Source organism: Diospyros lotus, chromosome 11, assembly GCF_014633365.1.
Source record: "Diospyros lotus cultivar Yz01 chromosome 11, ASM1463336v1, whole genome shotgun sequence".
In the NCBI taxonomy this organism is placed as follows: Eukaryota; Viridiplantae; Streptophyta; class Magnoliopsida; order Ericales; family Ebenaceae; genus Diospyros; species Diospyros lotus.
The window spans coordinates 14,846,747-14,861,083 of NC_068348.1; the positions used below are offsets into that span (position 1 = coordinate 14,846,747).

General features: G+C 34.6%; 1 protein-coding gene across 1 annotated transcript; it reads right to left on the reverse strand.

Annotated features, from left to right (window-relative positions):
* Positions 1-1,274: 1,274 nt before the first annotated feature.
* LOC127812740 (uncharacterized) lies at positions 1,275-11,778 on the reverse strand. Its single transcript, XM_052353262.1, has 3 exons — positions 11,572-11,778; positions 10,557-10,839; positions 1,275-1,318 (listed from the first exon to the last, which is right to left on the reverse strand). Exons 1-3 carry the CDS (start codon positions 11,776-11,778, stop codon positions 1,275-1,277), a joined length of 534 nt encoding a protein of 177 aa, XP_052209222.1.
* Positions 11,779-14,337: the final 2,559 nt, after the last annotated feature.

Below are 14,337 nucleotides of genomic sequence, written 5' to 3' on the forward strand. Positions count from 1 at the left end.
TTAGGAATGGAAATAACATTCTGTATAGCGTTCAATACATATAAATAGTCTTTAAGTCTTAATACATGCCTGGTAGACAAAGTAACAGAAGAAGTCCCTATATCTAATAGATCAATAAATGCTCCATTCCCCACTCTAAGGACGACTTATCGCTTTTGAAACTACCCACTTTTCTGAAGATCTTACATGCAAACATATATGTGAGATGATGCATTAGAATCTAAAATCTAGGTAACAGGAGATTGACCAATAGAATTGATCATCTCAATCACAAGCAAGGAAGAAGGAATACTTGCTCCTTGAGTTTCCCCCCGCTTTTCTCTAGGGTCATGCTAAAGCTCTAGGCAATTCCTTTTCCAATGCTCGTCTTGTCCACATAGGAAACATTTTCCCTTGGGAATCTTCACTCTAGACCATCTTTGGGAGACCTCTTTCCTGGGCCCCACCTGATGAGAATCATGGAAGGCCAACTAAAAATAACGCAATCGGATCAGTCAATCGAGTCAACTGTGTCAGAATTGGATAAATATTAATTCCTTTTTAGCAAGTTATTTACTTATTTCCTATATAGTTTAGGATTGAGTTAGTTTTACTATTCCAACTTATAGTTGGATTTGGATTAGGTTAGTTTTATTAGTCCAACTTGTAGTTGGATTGGGTTACTTTTGTTATTCCTACTTCTATTAGAAGTGGGCTAACTAAAACCCATTAGATTTAGGATTTTGTTTATGACTAGGTTTTGGATTTTTATTAGTTTTGAAGTAGAATTAGGATTTAATTATTTTTGTCTATTTAAAGGCTTTTCCATTGTGAAAAAGGAGGAGAGAAGATTATGAATAAAATTTGAGAGATTTCTCTTTTCTATATTGTTCTTCAATGAACATAGCTTCGAACTTATCAAAGGAGTGTGAAACACCCCGATTTTTCTGACCGAGCGTGTCACTATGCTGGGTCCCAAAATATACATAAATTCCTTTTTATCACGATACATATCTTAAATCTCAAGTACCGAATTCTGAACAAACCCCCCCAACACATCATAAAAATTGCGAAAGCGATAATCGAAACCTGATATGGTACACAACTGAATTCACTTTTATTATATCATGAGAATCCGTACCATAGTACATCTTCAAATACTTCAATACATGGAGACTCATCATTAAGAGATAGCAACTAAATACCTCAATTATACATCGAGCCATACTTACATTTAACAAAACTAAACCTCAACAGAACATAGCTAAAACATGCTACATACGACAACAGATAACTTAATCTTCAGCTATCTTCTTTCCCTTAGAGCCACCTGCTGAACCTGGAACGTTTGAATATTCCAGGGACATAGTCCAATTAGAAGATGAACCTTCTAGTGGGAGCTCCAAAAACAGTTTATATCAATGCATGAACAGGTATAAAACATATGAGAAAAACGAGGACTACTCTGAAGTGCCTCGAGAACATGTCAGCCTCCTCCAACGAGAGTTTTCTCAAAGGCGCACGCACAGCGCCTCTCGGGAGGTCCCTAATCATGTCACCTTGGCCCGACCTCATAGAACTCATGCAAACACCACATCCACTGTCCCTTAGACTCACGGTCTTCCCCACGAGAGCTTTCTAGATGGCGCATGCATAGCGCCTCTCGGGGGATATCCGACTTTTGCCCTCGAACAACAATAGATAGGTACAACAGTATGGCCACACGAATTTTATAAATGCAATAGTTGAAAACCAACAACATATATTTTCCAAGAAATTACATTTCGTATATGCAACATGATTCCACGTAAGAGAACAATATGATTTTGCGTACAAAAACGTTACACAAAACACGTTTCATGCAATAGTAGTCTCACATAAGAGAACAAAAATAAGACACAAAGTACAGGAGTCTCACATAAGAGAACAAAAATAGGATTTAGAGTATAGGAGTCTCACATAAGAGAACAAAAATAAGACACAAAGTACAGGAGTCTCACATAAGAGAACAAAAATAGGATTTAGAGTATAGGAGTCTCACCTTGACTTAATTCGGGATTCCTCGCAATTTATGTAAATCCTCAAGTCTTCTGACCAAAGCTCCTCCTCACACATTGCCCAAGTGCTTCTTCTTCTCTATGAACAAAAGCCTTCTATCCACTAAGCTCAAAGCACTCTCGTCTAGCACAAATTTATCACAACTTAGAATGAGGAAACCCTTAGCCATGGCACCCTATTTATAGGCTTGGAAACTTGGGCACCAAGTAAGTTATAATCATTTCAAATCTTTTGAAAATCTTCCAAGATATTCCAATCATTTCAAATCTTCTAAAATATTCTCTAATCATTACAAATCTTTTAAGATATTCTCTAATCATTCCAAATCTTCCCAGATATTCTCTAATCATTCTGATCCGAATCAAATCTTATCAAATCAAATCTTATCCAAATAAGATCTTATCAAATCTTATCCAAATCAAATCAAATCTTATCCTTAAAGTCATCATGAGGCTTAATCTTTATCTCTAAAATCATCATGAGCCTTCATCTTATCTCAAATGTCATCATGAGACTTCATCCTTATCTCTAAAATCATTTATGAGGCTTTTCTTAAATCTCCCAAATGCCCCTAAGAAAAAGGTTTTGAGAATTACACTTTGGCCCAAACTTTTTCAGGTAATTGCACTTAGACCCTTTTCAACTTGGTCCCTAGGCCAATTTTTAATTGCATTTTAGTCCCCGAAGAAAGGACTAATTACGCTAATGCCCCTAATTTTTGGGTAAATTACACTTTTACCTGAACCTCAAAAATTACAATTTTACCCCTGGCTAAAAAATTAAACTTCTCTTTAAAGACCTTTATAACTCTTTGAAATATCCTAAAACATTCTCTTTAAAATTCCGAAAAAATATTGTTTCGACCTCCCTCTATCAATTTCGGAAAACTGCACTTAGGCCCGAATCTTCGTTTTGGCTACAAACCCTTTTGTTTCTTCCAAAAACTACTGAAGGGTTACTCTACATGCCAAATATGAATTTCCTTCGGGTTCCATTGACTTCCTGGATGCCCCGTATGATAATTCGGTATTTCAGCCTAAATCATAATTGCCCTTTTTAGGTGTATCGGGAACCGTTCCCGATCCAATTTCTTTCGGTGCCATAAATCATACCTCGAGATGCTTGACGATGTCACATCACTTTCCTTAAGCATCTAGGCTCTCGGGCACTCCTTGCAGCTGATTCAACAACTAATTGCCCATTAAAGCCCATTTTTCGGTATTTTAAAATACGTGGCAACCTTACGAAAATATGGGGTATTACAGAGTGATTTCTTTGTGGCATTCAAATCCTGAACTTATCAAAGATCTGGGCAGTCTTTGTGGTGTTTAACAACACAATTCTTCATTCTTGTTTCCGCACATCAACGGGTCTAGTTTTAACATAATCTAGGTTCTTGGTTTGTGAATCAATGGGTCGAGAATTCTTTGCCTTATATCTGATTTTGGCTTTTCTAGGGTTCGTTTTAATCTTTTGTGGGTTCCTTTGGCTTCATTCCATCTCGAGTTCACATCAATTCATATCAGAATTCCAGAGCGCGTTCAAGAAACAAGGGTTATTACTGAGTGAGTTCAAGAATTTCGGAGGAAGTTCACATGAGTTTTCGTAAGGTAAATGTCAAATATTTTTACATGAAAGTGTGAGGATTGAATCAAGGGTCATTACTGCAAAATTTCAAGAAACAATAAGTCTGCACACACTCTCACGTGCCCCAGGAAGGGGCCTCACATGCTGCCACGTGCAGCCCCAGCCTAGCGCGTGAAGCTCACGCGTCGCCCCTGTTTTCAGACAACTTTCGATCTCCTTTGTTTCTCGGCCATAACTCGGTCATTTTAACTTCGATTCGACCCCCATTTTTTTCTATAGCTTCCTTTTTCCATGCTCTACATGATTATAACAAAAAACCAGACTTACCTTGCTATTTTATGACTATTTTGGCCCAAAATCCAGCAAGATGCAATTTTTCATCGAACATTCATATCTCCTTCGTTTCTCCACCACATTCACTTCCATTTTTTGCAGAACCTCCCCCTCTCTTTTAAGAACATAATCCTCACATAGAAACCTCTCAAAATGACCTCTTTTCTCTCCTTTTGGAATGGTCAAATTCCTTCCCCTAGAGGTTCATTTATAGAAATGTTCGGCGAACCCCGTTTCACCACGTGTCGCCCTTAATCATAACTCATCATTATTCTCACCATCTTTTTCCACTTAGTGCCGTAAGATTAGGCCACTTGGCCTTGATATTTGAGCCTTATAATTGCTTCTCCATGTGTTCCAATTTCATGGTGCCAAGTGTTATCTAGATCATCATTACTTAGATTTGGAGATTAGGCTTCATCATGCTTACACCACTTGGTTTAATAGGATTTTGACACTTATCCTTGAGATTTGCACCCTAATCATGAATTTCCTCCCCTTATGACAAGTGGCCTTAGAGATTTGGGCCTAATCATGACATATCAAACCTCTCGACGAATAGTTTTATGCCACATTTCATTGGAATTTGAGCCACTATCATTGCTTTTATCTTATGGCGCCATGTGTCCCTTGAGATTTTGGCCGCCATCATTACTTTCATCTTATGGTGCCAAGTGTCCCTTGGGATTTAGCCACCATCATTATTTTCATCTCATGGCGCCAAGTGTCACTTGGGATTTTGGCCGCCATTATTACTTCCACAAAATTTCATTTCCAAGAATTACATATGCATCCCGAGACCCTTAAATTTTCGAAAGATGTTTCATTTTTTTAACGGCAATAGCTTACAAAATTTCTGGGTATTATAGATCTCCTCCTCAAAGATCTTGAAGTTGAGGTAATGGTAAGAACACTTTCTTTGCCCTATCTTTTCATTTGGGTTTGAGTTGACTTCAACATGTTAAGTTGCTCTGGGAGCGTGGTTTGGATTTTATTCATATTAAAGTTCATGATAAATTCGGAGAATGACTTAGGGAGCAATTACAGGATTAAATCAATCTAAAGATCCACATCCATGTTGAAATATAGTGCATCCAACTGATTAATTGAATCAATTATGGTCAACACATGATCTCCAACATCTGTGCCCTCCAACATCCGAGCCTAGAACAACTGCTTTGATATCTCATACCTAGCGGTCCTACTCTATGCCCCATATATGCTCATCTACCTCTGAAGCTTATTGTTCATGGAGGCAAGTATGATGTTCCTTGCCCTAAATTCATGGTCATGCATCTCCTCAAAAATCACATGCTTTTCCTCACTGGACCCCTCGAGAAGTTCCATAGGAATAGATTGATCCAAGACATACGTTATCTTCTCCATTAAAATAAGTTTTAAATTTCTGAGCTAGTCATTAAAATTTGGTCCTGTCAAAATATTTTTGTCTAGAATGTGAGAAAGATGTTGAGTTCTAACCTAGTCAAGAGGGGGGGGGGTGAATTGACACCTTTTAAAAACTCTAATGCAAAACTTATGCACAAATATATATGAGAAAATAAATTTAATACAAACTAAAATTGTAGTTGAGAGTACGAGAGCACCTAAATATTATATGGATAATATGATATCCACCAGCTGTGCTAGTATGTGCTTTGGTCCAATATACTCTTCAAATTACAACTTGGTGAAAACAAGTGATTTGAATGCACACTATTACAAGTCTTTAAATAAACCAAATGGAATATTGAATGAGTATAAAGAATGATCAATTAAAGCAAATCAGGATATAATCAAAATAACCACCAAGAACGTAGGCTTTAGGATTCAGCCATTTTATAGCACAAGACCAAAAACAAACAAATATAATCAAGCAAGAATAAGTAAGAGTGAAGAGAAGAAGAACATAACGATGTATAGTGGTTCGGCCTTTATGGCTTACATCCACTACCTAAGGATTTCCTTAGGATTTTCAACCAAATCCACTACATGAAACTTTTGTTACAACCATTGAAGCCTTCACTTGGCTTCACCACCACCAAACTACTTCTGGAGTCTCACACTCACTAGTTTGGATTTTGCACGCTCTTTACAAGATATAAGAATAGAGTGATTGAGAAATAAGGTTCTCTCAAAATAATACAATGAAGCGTAGAGAACTCTCTTAGTTTTCTCTCAAGAAGATAGAGGAATAGAAAGATTTAGAGAGAATAATAGGCCTTCCAAAAGTTGTTCCAAAGCCTTCAAGAGACCCTTTTATATAGTGTTAGAGTAGGCTTTCCTTGATCGATCTCAACCCTCCATGTGTCAAGTCTTCAAGCCAATCTCATCCTTTCGTATTGAATTATTGATTTACCTTCCATTATCAACTAACTTGATTGATCTTCAAGACCTTTGACTTTTGTTGATCCCCAATCAGCCTTGAATGAGCAAATCAACTCTAGTAATGCATGGCTGATTTTAAGGATTAAAATATCATCAAAATCTTTCATAATTCTTGTAAAATCATCCATAAATTAGAAATGATCAATTCTGACTTCTAGTTGATCTTCAAACACCTTTGATTGAGCAATTGACCCCTTAGCTTCCATAATAAGAATAGCCGATTTGAAATTTGAATTTAAATCTCCAAATGGTGTAAAATGCAGCCAAATATTCTCAAATAATGAGTCAAATTTGTCCAACAATGAAAATATCAATTATAACTTCAAAAGCCCTTAATTGATCAAGTTTCCATACTAAAAATGTTGACAAGTAGAGAATCAATTTGTGTAGCTGAATATATGCAAGATATCCTTAGAATGTTCTCCCATAATGAAGATATCAATTAGCCATAATGAGTAGGATACTTGATTTCATGATTTGAGTCTCCATATCCTTTTAATGAGAGAGAATCAGCAATAAAGGAAAGTAATATCTATCAAGGTTTAACTTTCAAACCTTAATTTACTCCATTAATGTTGAACAATAAGGATGAATCTTTAACTTCTACATTTGAATGCAATTCAAAAAAATTCTTCCATATTTAACTGAGTAGAGGAGCTTTTAGGAACCTTTAAATTTACTCCATGATTCTCTTACCATATCTAGACCAATGAGATGATGTAGCCTTGATGAGTGTGCTCCACGTGGCTGCCATGTCATCAAAATGCCACATTAACAATGCCATGTTGCGAAGTTACATATATGGCAACTCCATATAGTGGACTACTCCAATCTCCTCAAAAACTTCCATATAGATATTTTGAACTTCCCATATATGAACAAGGATTCCACATATATATCTTCTAGACTTTCCATTCCAAGAAGAACTTTCCATACATAGCTCAAATACTCAAATTTCTAGAAAGCTCTCTAAAAACTTCTTTCCATATATAATGAACTCTCTATATCAATATAAGAAGTTTCCATATATAACCTGTGTTATGAAATCACTAGAGAACAGTTTTGTAAGCCTTATGAAGGCTTCATGCTTTGTTAGTACATAAAATATAAGTGTACATTCACATTCACACATGCCAATTATCAATCATCAAAATCTACACTCAACAATCTCCCATTTTTTGATGATTGCAAAAACGTGAAAGAAGCTATACTTAAATGATTTAACAAAAATATGATTTCCCCTTAAGCTTGCTCTTGCTCCCCCTTAATTTAGTCTCCCTCTTATCCTTTTAAAACACTATTTAGCTACATATTTTTTCTCCCCCTTTTTAGTTATCTATCAAAAAATACATGAGAAAGAAAAAAAATACAATTAGGGAATAGGAATCATCCCAAATGAGTTTCGAAGAAAAAGAAAATTTTCATTTGAAAGAGGCTTAGTAAAAATATCAGCAAGTTGATTCTTGGTATCCACATATTTAATCACAATATCACCTTGTAACACATGCTCTCCAATAAAATGATGTCTAACTTCTATGTGCTTAGCTTTGCTATGATATACTGGATTCTTAGATAAATTGATAGCACTTGTGTTATCACAATAAATGGAAATATTCTTGAACTCTAAACCAAAATCCTCTAATTGTTGTTTAATCCAAAGCAATTGTGAAGTGCAACTACTTATGGCCATATACTCAGCTTCAGTAGTGGAGAGTGCTACACTTGTTTGTTTCTTAGAAAACCATGAAATGAGCTTATTTCCTAAAAATTGACAAGTGCCCGTAGTACTTTTTCTATCCAATCTACAACCAGCATAATCCGAGTTACTATAAGCATATAGATCAAATAAAGAACTCTTATCATACCAAAGACCAAGAGTAGAAGCATCTTTTAAGTATCTAAAAATCCGTTTTACCGCAATTAAGTGTGATTATCTAGGATTAGATTGAAATCTAGCACACAAGCACACAACATGCATAATATTGGGTCTACATGCAGTAAGATATAACAATGAGCCAATCATAGATCTATATAGCTTTTGATTTACTTCATTACCATCTATGTCACTATCAAGCTTTGTATTTGCAGCCATGGGGATAATACAAGGTTTAGCTAAATCCATGCCAAATCTAAATAGCAAATCTTTAGTATATTTAGCTTGACTAATGTGAATGCCATTCTCACTTTGTTTTATTTGCAAACCTAAAAATAATGTTAGTTCACCCATCATGCTCATTTGGAATTCACCACTCATACAATTAGTAAAATCTTTACATAAAGAATCATTAGTTGATCCAAAAATAATATCATCCACATACACTTGTACAATAAGCAAATCATCATTTTTATGCTTCACAAACAAAGTACTATCAATTTTCCCACGATTAAAATCATTTTCAAGCAAGAACTTTGATAAACAATCATACCACGCTCTAGGAGCTTGTTTTAAGCCATAAAGAGATTTAAAAAGCTTGTAAACGTGATTTGGGAACTTTTGATTTTCAAAACTAGGGGGTTGTTTCACATAAACATCTTCTTGAATAAAGCCATTTAAAAATGCACTCTTAACATCCATTTGATACAATTTAAAACCTTTAAAGCATGCAAATGCCATTAACAACCTAATAGCTTCTATTCTAGCTATTGGTGCAAATGACTCATCATAATCTACTCCTTCTTCTTGACTAAATCCTTGAGCCACTAATCTAGCCTTATTCCTAACCACTTTTCCATTTTCATCCATTTTATTTTTGAAAACCCATTTTGTACCAATAATAGAATGATTTTCAGGTTTAGGAACTAAACTCCACACTTTGTTTCTTTCAAACTCATTTAAATCTTCTTGCATTGCTATTACCAAATCGGGTGCTTTTAGTGCATCATTAATACACTTAGGCTCAATTTCACAAATCAAAGCAAGAGAACTAAAAGGATGCACACCATGAGATGATCTAGTTCTAACACCATGAGAAATGTCACCTATTATTAATTCTTTAGGATACCGATGCTTATTTTTAATTTGATACCAATTTTGCTTATGTGAAGGACCTATTAATTCATTATTTTCTTTCGATTCTAAGTGAGTCTCACTTTCCAATTTATCTACTTCTATATATGAATCCATTCTATTAGGTGTAGATTTCTTTAAACTAGACTCTATTTGTGGTTCAAAAACTACATCTTCATCTTCTTCAATATTAGAACTCTTAGCTAGTGCTTCATCAAATTTTACATGAATGGACTCTTCTATCGTTTTTGTCCTAGAGTTATAAACTCTATATGCTCTACTAGTAGAAGAAAAACCAACCAAAGAACCTACATCAGATTTAGCATCAAACTTGTCAAAATTATATTTAGTGTTTAAAATGTAACATTTACACCCAAATGGTCTAAGATAATCTACTTTAGGTGTCTGACCATGCCAAAGTTCATATGGTGTCTTATTTAGCCCTTTTCTAATAGACATCCTATTTAACACATAACCTGCATGATTAATTGCTTCAGCCCAAAATGACTTAGGTAAACCACTTTCAATTAACATAGTTCTACAATTTCTTGTAATGACCTATTTTTTCTTTCAACTACTCCATTTTGTTATGGAGACCTAGGTGCAGAAAAATTATGAGAAATACCAAATTTATCGCATAACTCACCAAAACCAAAGTTATCAAACTCACCACCATGATCGCTCCTAATCTTAATTACACATGCATTTTGTTGATTTTGAAGTTTTTTAATTAGACTATCAAAAACATGCAATGCCTCACTTTTATGAGAGATAAACAAGCACCAAGTAAAATGAGAAAATTCATCCACAATCACAAATGCATATGATTTACCACCTAAACTTTTAACCCTACTAGGACCAAACAAATCTAAATGAAGTAATTCTAATGGCTTAGTTGTCGTAACATCTTGTTTGGATTTAAATGACTCTCTAACTTGTTTTCCTCTAATGCATGCATCACACATATGTAGGTCATTCAAATTCAATTTAGGCACTCCTCTAATCAGATTTTTCTTTATTAATTTAGAAAGAGTAGATGTGCTAATGTGACCTAATCTTCTATGCCATAGATCCATAGAGTTATCATTCACAAGACAAGTAGCATCATTAACACATAAAGAATTTAGATTTAGCACATAAATGTTTCCTTCTCTAATACCTTTTAAAACAATCTTATTCAAAGAATATTTAATCAAGCACTCATTACCTTCAAACGCAACCATGTAACCTTTGTCAATTAATTGACTTATGCTAAGCAACTTGTAAGATAAACCACTCACAAATAAGACATCTTCAAACATGAGTTTAGAAGGATTTTCCACATTTCCAATGCCTACAATTTTCTCTTTTGAGCCATCGCCAAAAGTGACATTACCCCCATGCTTTTTAGCTTTAAGAGACGAAAATAAGGTGGCATCTCTAGTCATATGCCTTGAACATCTGCTGTCCAAGAACCATTGGCTTGAAGTGCCTTTGGCCTTCAAGCACACCTATTAAGCAAATCAAGGAACCTTAGGTACCCAAACTTTGGGTCCTTGGGGGTTAGAGAACATGAAATCATAGCCATACGTATCAAAGATATGTTCCTTAGCTTTTTGATCATTTAAACCCTTAGGAATCCAAAAACTCCTAGTTCTAACCACTTTATTATTTCTAATTCTAGCTAGTTTTGCATATTTAGCTCTAGGGAGATATTTTGCTCCTTTAATGACTCTAGCATGATGCATACCACTAGAATGAGTAAGATGAGTGGAAGAACCAGATTTTTGGATTTTCTCTTTTAGTTTACTAGGGTCAAAACCAAGACCAACCTTTTCAAAATATGGTTTTTGAGATGCAAGCAAGGAATCCAATTTACTGGAACTCAAAGAGAATTTTAAAAATGATTTTTCTAAGTGTTCATTCTTTTCTTTTAAACATGCTATTTCATTTAGTAACTCAGAATGATCACATACAATGCATTCATGCTCCCTAAGACTAGCAATAGTGTCATGCAATTCATTTATAGTATCTTTTAATGCACACACTCCATTTGGTTTATTTTCTACCATTTTCCTAATTTTAGAATTTAACTCATCTATTTCTTCCATGTACTCTTCCTCTTTCTTTTCTAATCTACCATTTTCTCTCTTAAGCTCCTTGATTTCTCTAATAGCCATTTTATGTTTTTTAAACAGAAAATCAAACTCTTCTAATAATGCATCCATTTCAGAAGTGTTTACCTTCTCATCTGTGGAAGATGAGTTCTTTTCTCCTTTGGCCATCAAACAAAAGTTTGCCTTTTCTTCTTCTTCATTGCTTGAAGATGATTCAGATTCACTAGAATGATCCCAAGTTGCTTTGAATGCTTTTCTATCTTTCTTCTCTTCCTTTCTCCTTCCTTTGGATCTACCCTTCTTTGATTTGGGACATTCGGACTTGTAGTTCATCTAGTGACAACTTCTTGGTATCCTTAGCCCACTACAAGAAAATTGGTCTTTTGTGATGACCTTAGGTGGTCACAAAAAGATAGAATTTCATCATTGAATCTTTTCAGTGATGATCAAGTATTCGTCATGGACTCGTCACCGTAGGTCCCCCGCCGATTATCTTTAGTGACGAAATAATCATTTCATCACGGTAAATGCATTATTGGTGACGAAAAAACTTGTCGCCTAACTCATCACCTAAGATCATTGTCTCTTCTTATCTAGTCACCAAAAATACTTTTTAGTGATGAATTATTTCATCACTATTAGCATAAAAATTTCCATCACCAAAACATATTTATGACGATCATTAATTCTCACATTTTTTTTTTATCTCATCACCGAAACTGCCTCGCGACATTGTCTCCTCACCAAAAATCAAAATTGTTCGTTATGAGAAAATTTTTGTGACAAAACACTTAGTCACCAAAAGGTACGTGTGATAAAGTGAAGTCCTCATAGAAAATATTTTGTGATGGTTGGTAAAATACTTGTGATTTACATATCAAGAGACTTAGATATCACCAAAAAGTTTCTGTGATGAAAGCATCTCATTGCAAAAATTCTTTTACTATAATACAATATCATCATCAAAAACTTTTGACGGCGAGAGTCTATCAACCTGTCACTAAAAATTTCCTATCATGATATTCTCATCATATAATCCCATAAACATCCCTGTTAATAAATTCCAACCTATTTAAAATACCAAGCACAACTACCACAAATTTCAACGAATTACATCATCCAAATTGTTAGTCCATCAAAACATATCCCACAAATGACAAAACTCATCAAATCTAATATTCAATTACATGTTCCAAGCATAATTCATCAAATAAAGACAAACAGGCAAAAAGTATATCAAGTCAAAATAAACTTTCAACTTCTTTGGATCCTTAAAGTCCCACACATCTAAGAGTTGTTACCATCTTCTGCATTTGATGGTTCATCTAGAGGTTTTTCTCCAACTTTTTCTAAAACAATGGCCAACATACTCTTCAACTGATGGATCTCCTCTTTCTGTGCTTCAAACTCAATTTCTCTTGACTTATTATACCGTAACAAGTTCTCCACTTGTTGTTTAAGTTGTTTTGTTTCTGAATGATTCATTGGTGTTGTCCGAGTCTTTTTAGATGGTTTAGCAGTAAAGTAACCTGATTTCAACCTTATTGATGAAGCACAAATTTCTTTTTGAGTAAGTGTTGAACTTTCTTCTTCTTGTGATGCAGAGGCCGCATCTTGTTTCTCCAACATCATCTCCTAATGTAGTGAGAAAGATAATTAGTATAACATCATAACATTTTAACATAGCATAAAAAATGTAAAATGAGAAGTTTAGTGATTCAAATATGTCTATATCACAACTTACATAATTTGCCTGGGCCTTTGGAGATGTCCACTTTTGACTTTTTTCATTGTAATAAGTTGCTTTAAAAAGAGGAATATCATCAAGTGATTGGCCTGTGGTTGGATCAGCCTATTGTTTTTTAAATGTAAGTTAGTATAATGTAAAACTATACAATTTATGTTAGAATTTAATAGAGGAAATACATGAGTAAATGGTGATTCATGAACTTGATATTGGGATGAGGGTTTGTCCAAGTACAATTATCAAAAATAAAAGAAATATGATATAATTAAGAAAAGAGCTAGACAAAAATAGAACAAACTTAATATAACATGTGAAAGCATATGAAATGAAATTATAATATTTATACAACACTCTTAGTTATATCAATCAACTGTGGCATAATGAATTGAGTCATTCTTGGATATAGTGATCAAGAAAAAAAATAAAAGAATACATTTTTGATGAATAACAAGAAGGCAAGTAATATTAGAAGAATAAATATACCTTTTTCTTTCTCACTTGCAAATATGTGCTACATCCTATCATGTGGTTGTAGATCAAGCAAGCTCGATTAGTTGCATTCATTAAACTTTTTTTTCTATTTACATGAACATATAAGATATATAAGAACATATAGACTGTAACACCCCCTCTCCTAGAACTGCCCGAGAAGAGGTGCTACGGGAAAATAAAATAAAATTAACTGATAAACTGAAATCTGATACCATAGCTGAACATCCCAATCAACTGGAATAAAAACTCTGAGTCAATACAGACTAAAAAGCACAAACTCTGTCTAAGGGACAATCCCTCAACTGAAATATAAAATAGATCTAAACTGATAAAACACTATAAAACTCAATAGACTCCCAGACATTTTTTATCTTGAGCGGCTCCACGTACACACACTATAGACCACTGCGGCTAGGCCCCACTTCTGGTACTCCCCTGCTAGAACCTGGAGGGGTGAAAAGTACAAGGTGAGCTAAAAAAGCTCAGCAAGTAATAAGCTGGAAAGAATACTGAAGCTGAATCGAAGAATATCGATACTGATAAATAACTGACTGAACTTGTATTGTATAATCACTGTCTGTTTACATTAATAAAAATGTAATGCCATAAACTGTAAATTAAATGCAGGTATGCAACTTTGGCTCATAGGTCCA

What these genes read in the sequence shown, in the direction of transcription:
- LOC127812740 (XM_052353262.1), bottom strand. Translation starts at nt 11,778, where the DNA reads ATGAACTACAAGTCCGAATGTCCCAAATCAAAGAAGGGTAGATCCAAA. An exon ending in CATCTTCCACAGATGAGAAG is followed by an intron (nt 10,840 to 11,571) that starts GTAAACACTTCT and finishes TTTGCTTAATAG; the next exon opens with GTGTGCTTGAAGGCCAAAGG. An exon ending in TTACATGGTTGCGTTTGAAG is followed by an intron (nt 1,319 to 10,556) that starts GTAATGAGTGCT and finishes CAAACGTTCCAG; the next exon opens with GTTCAGCAGGTGGCTCTAAG.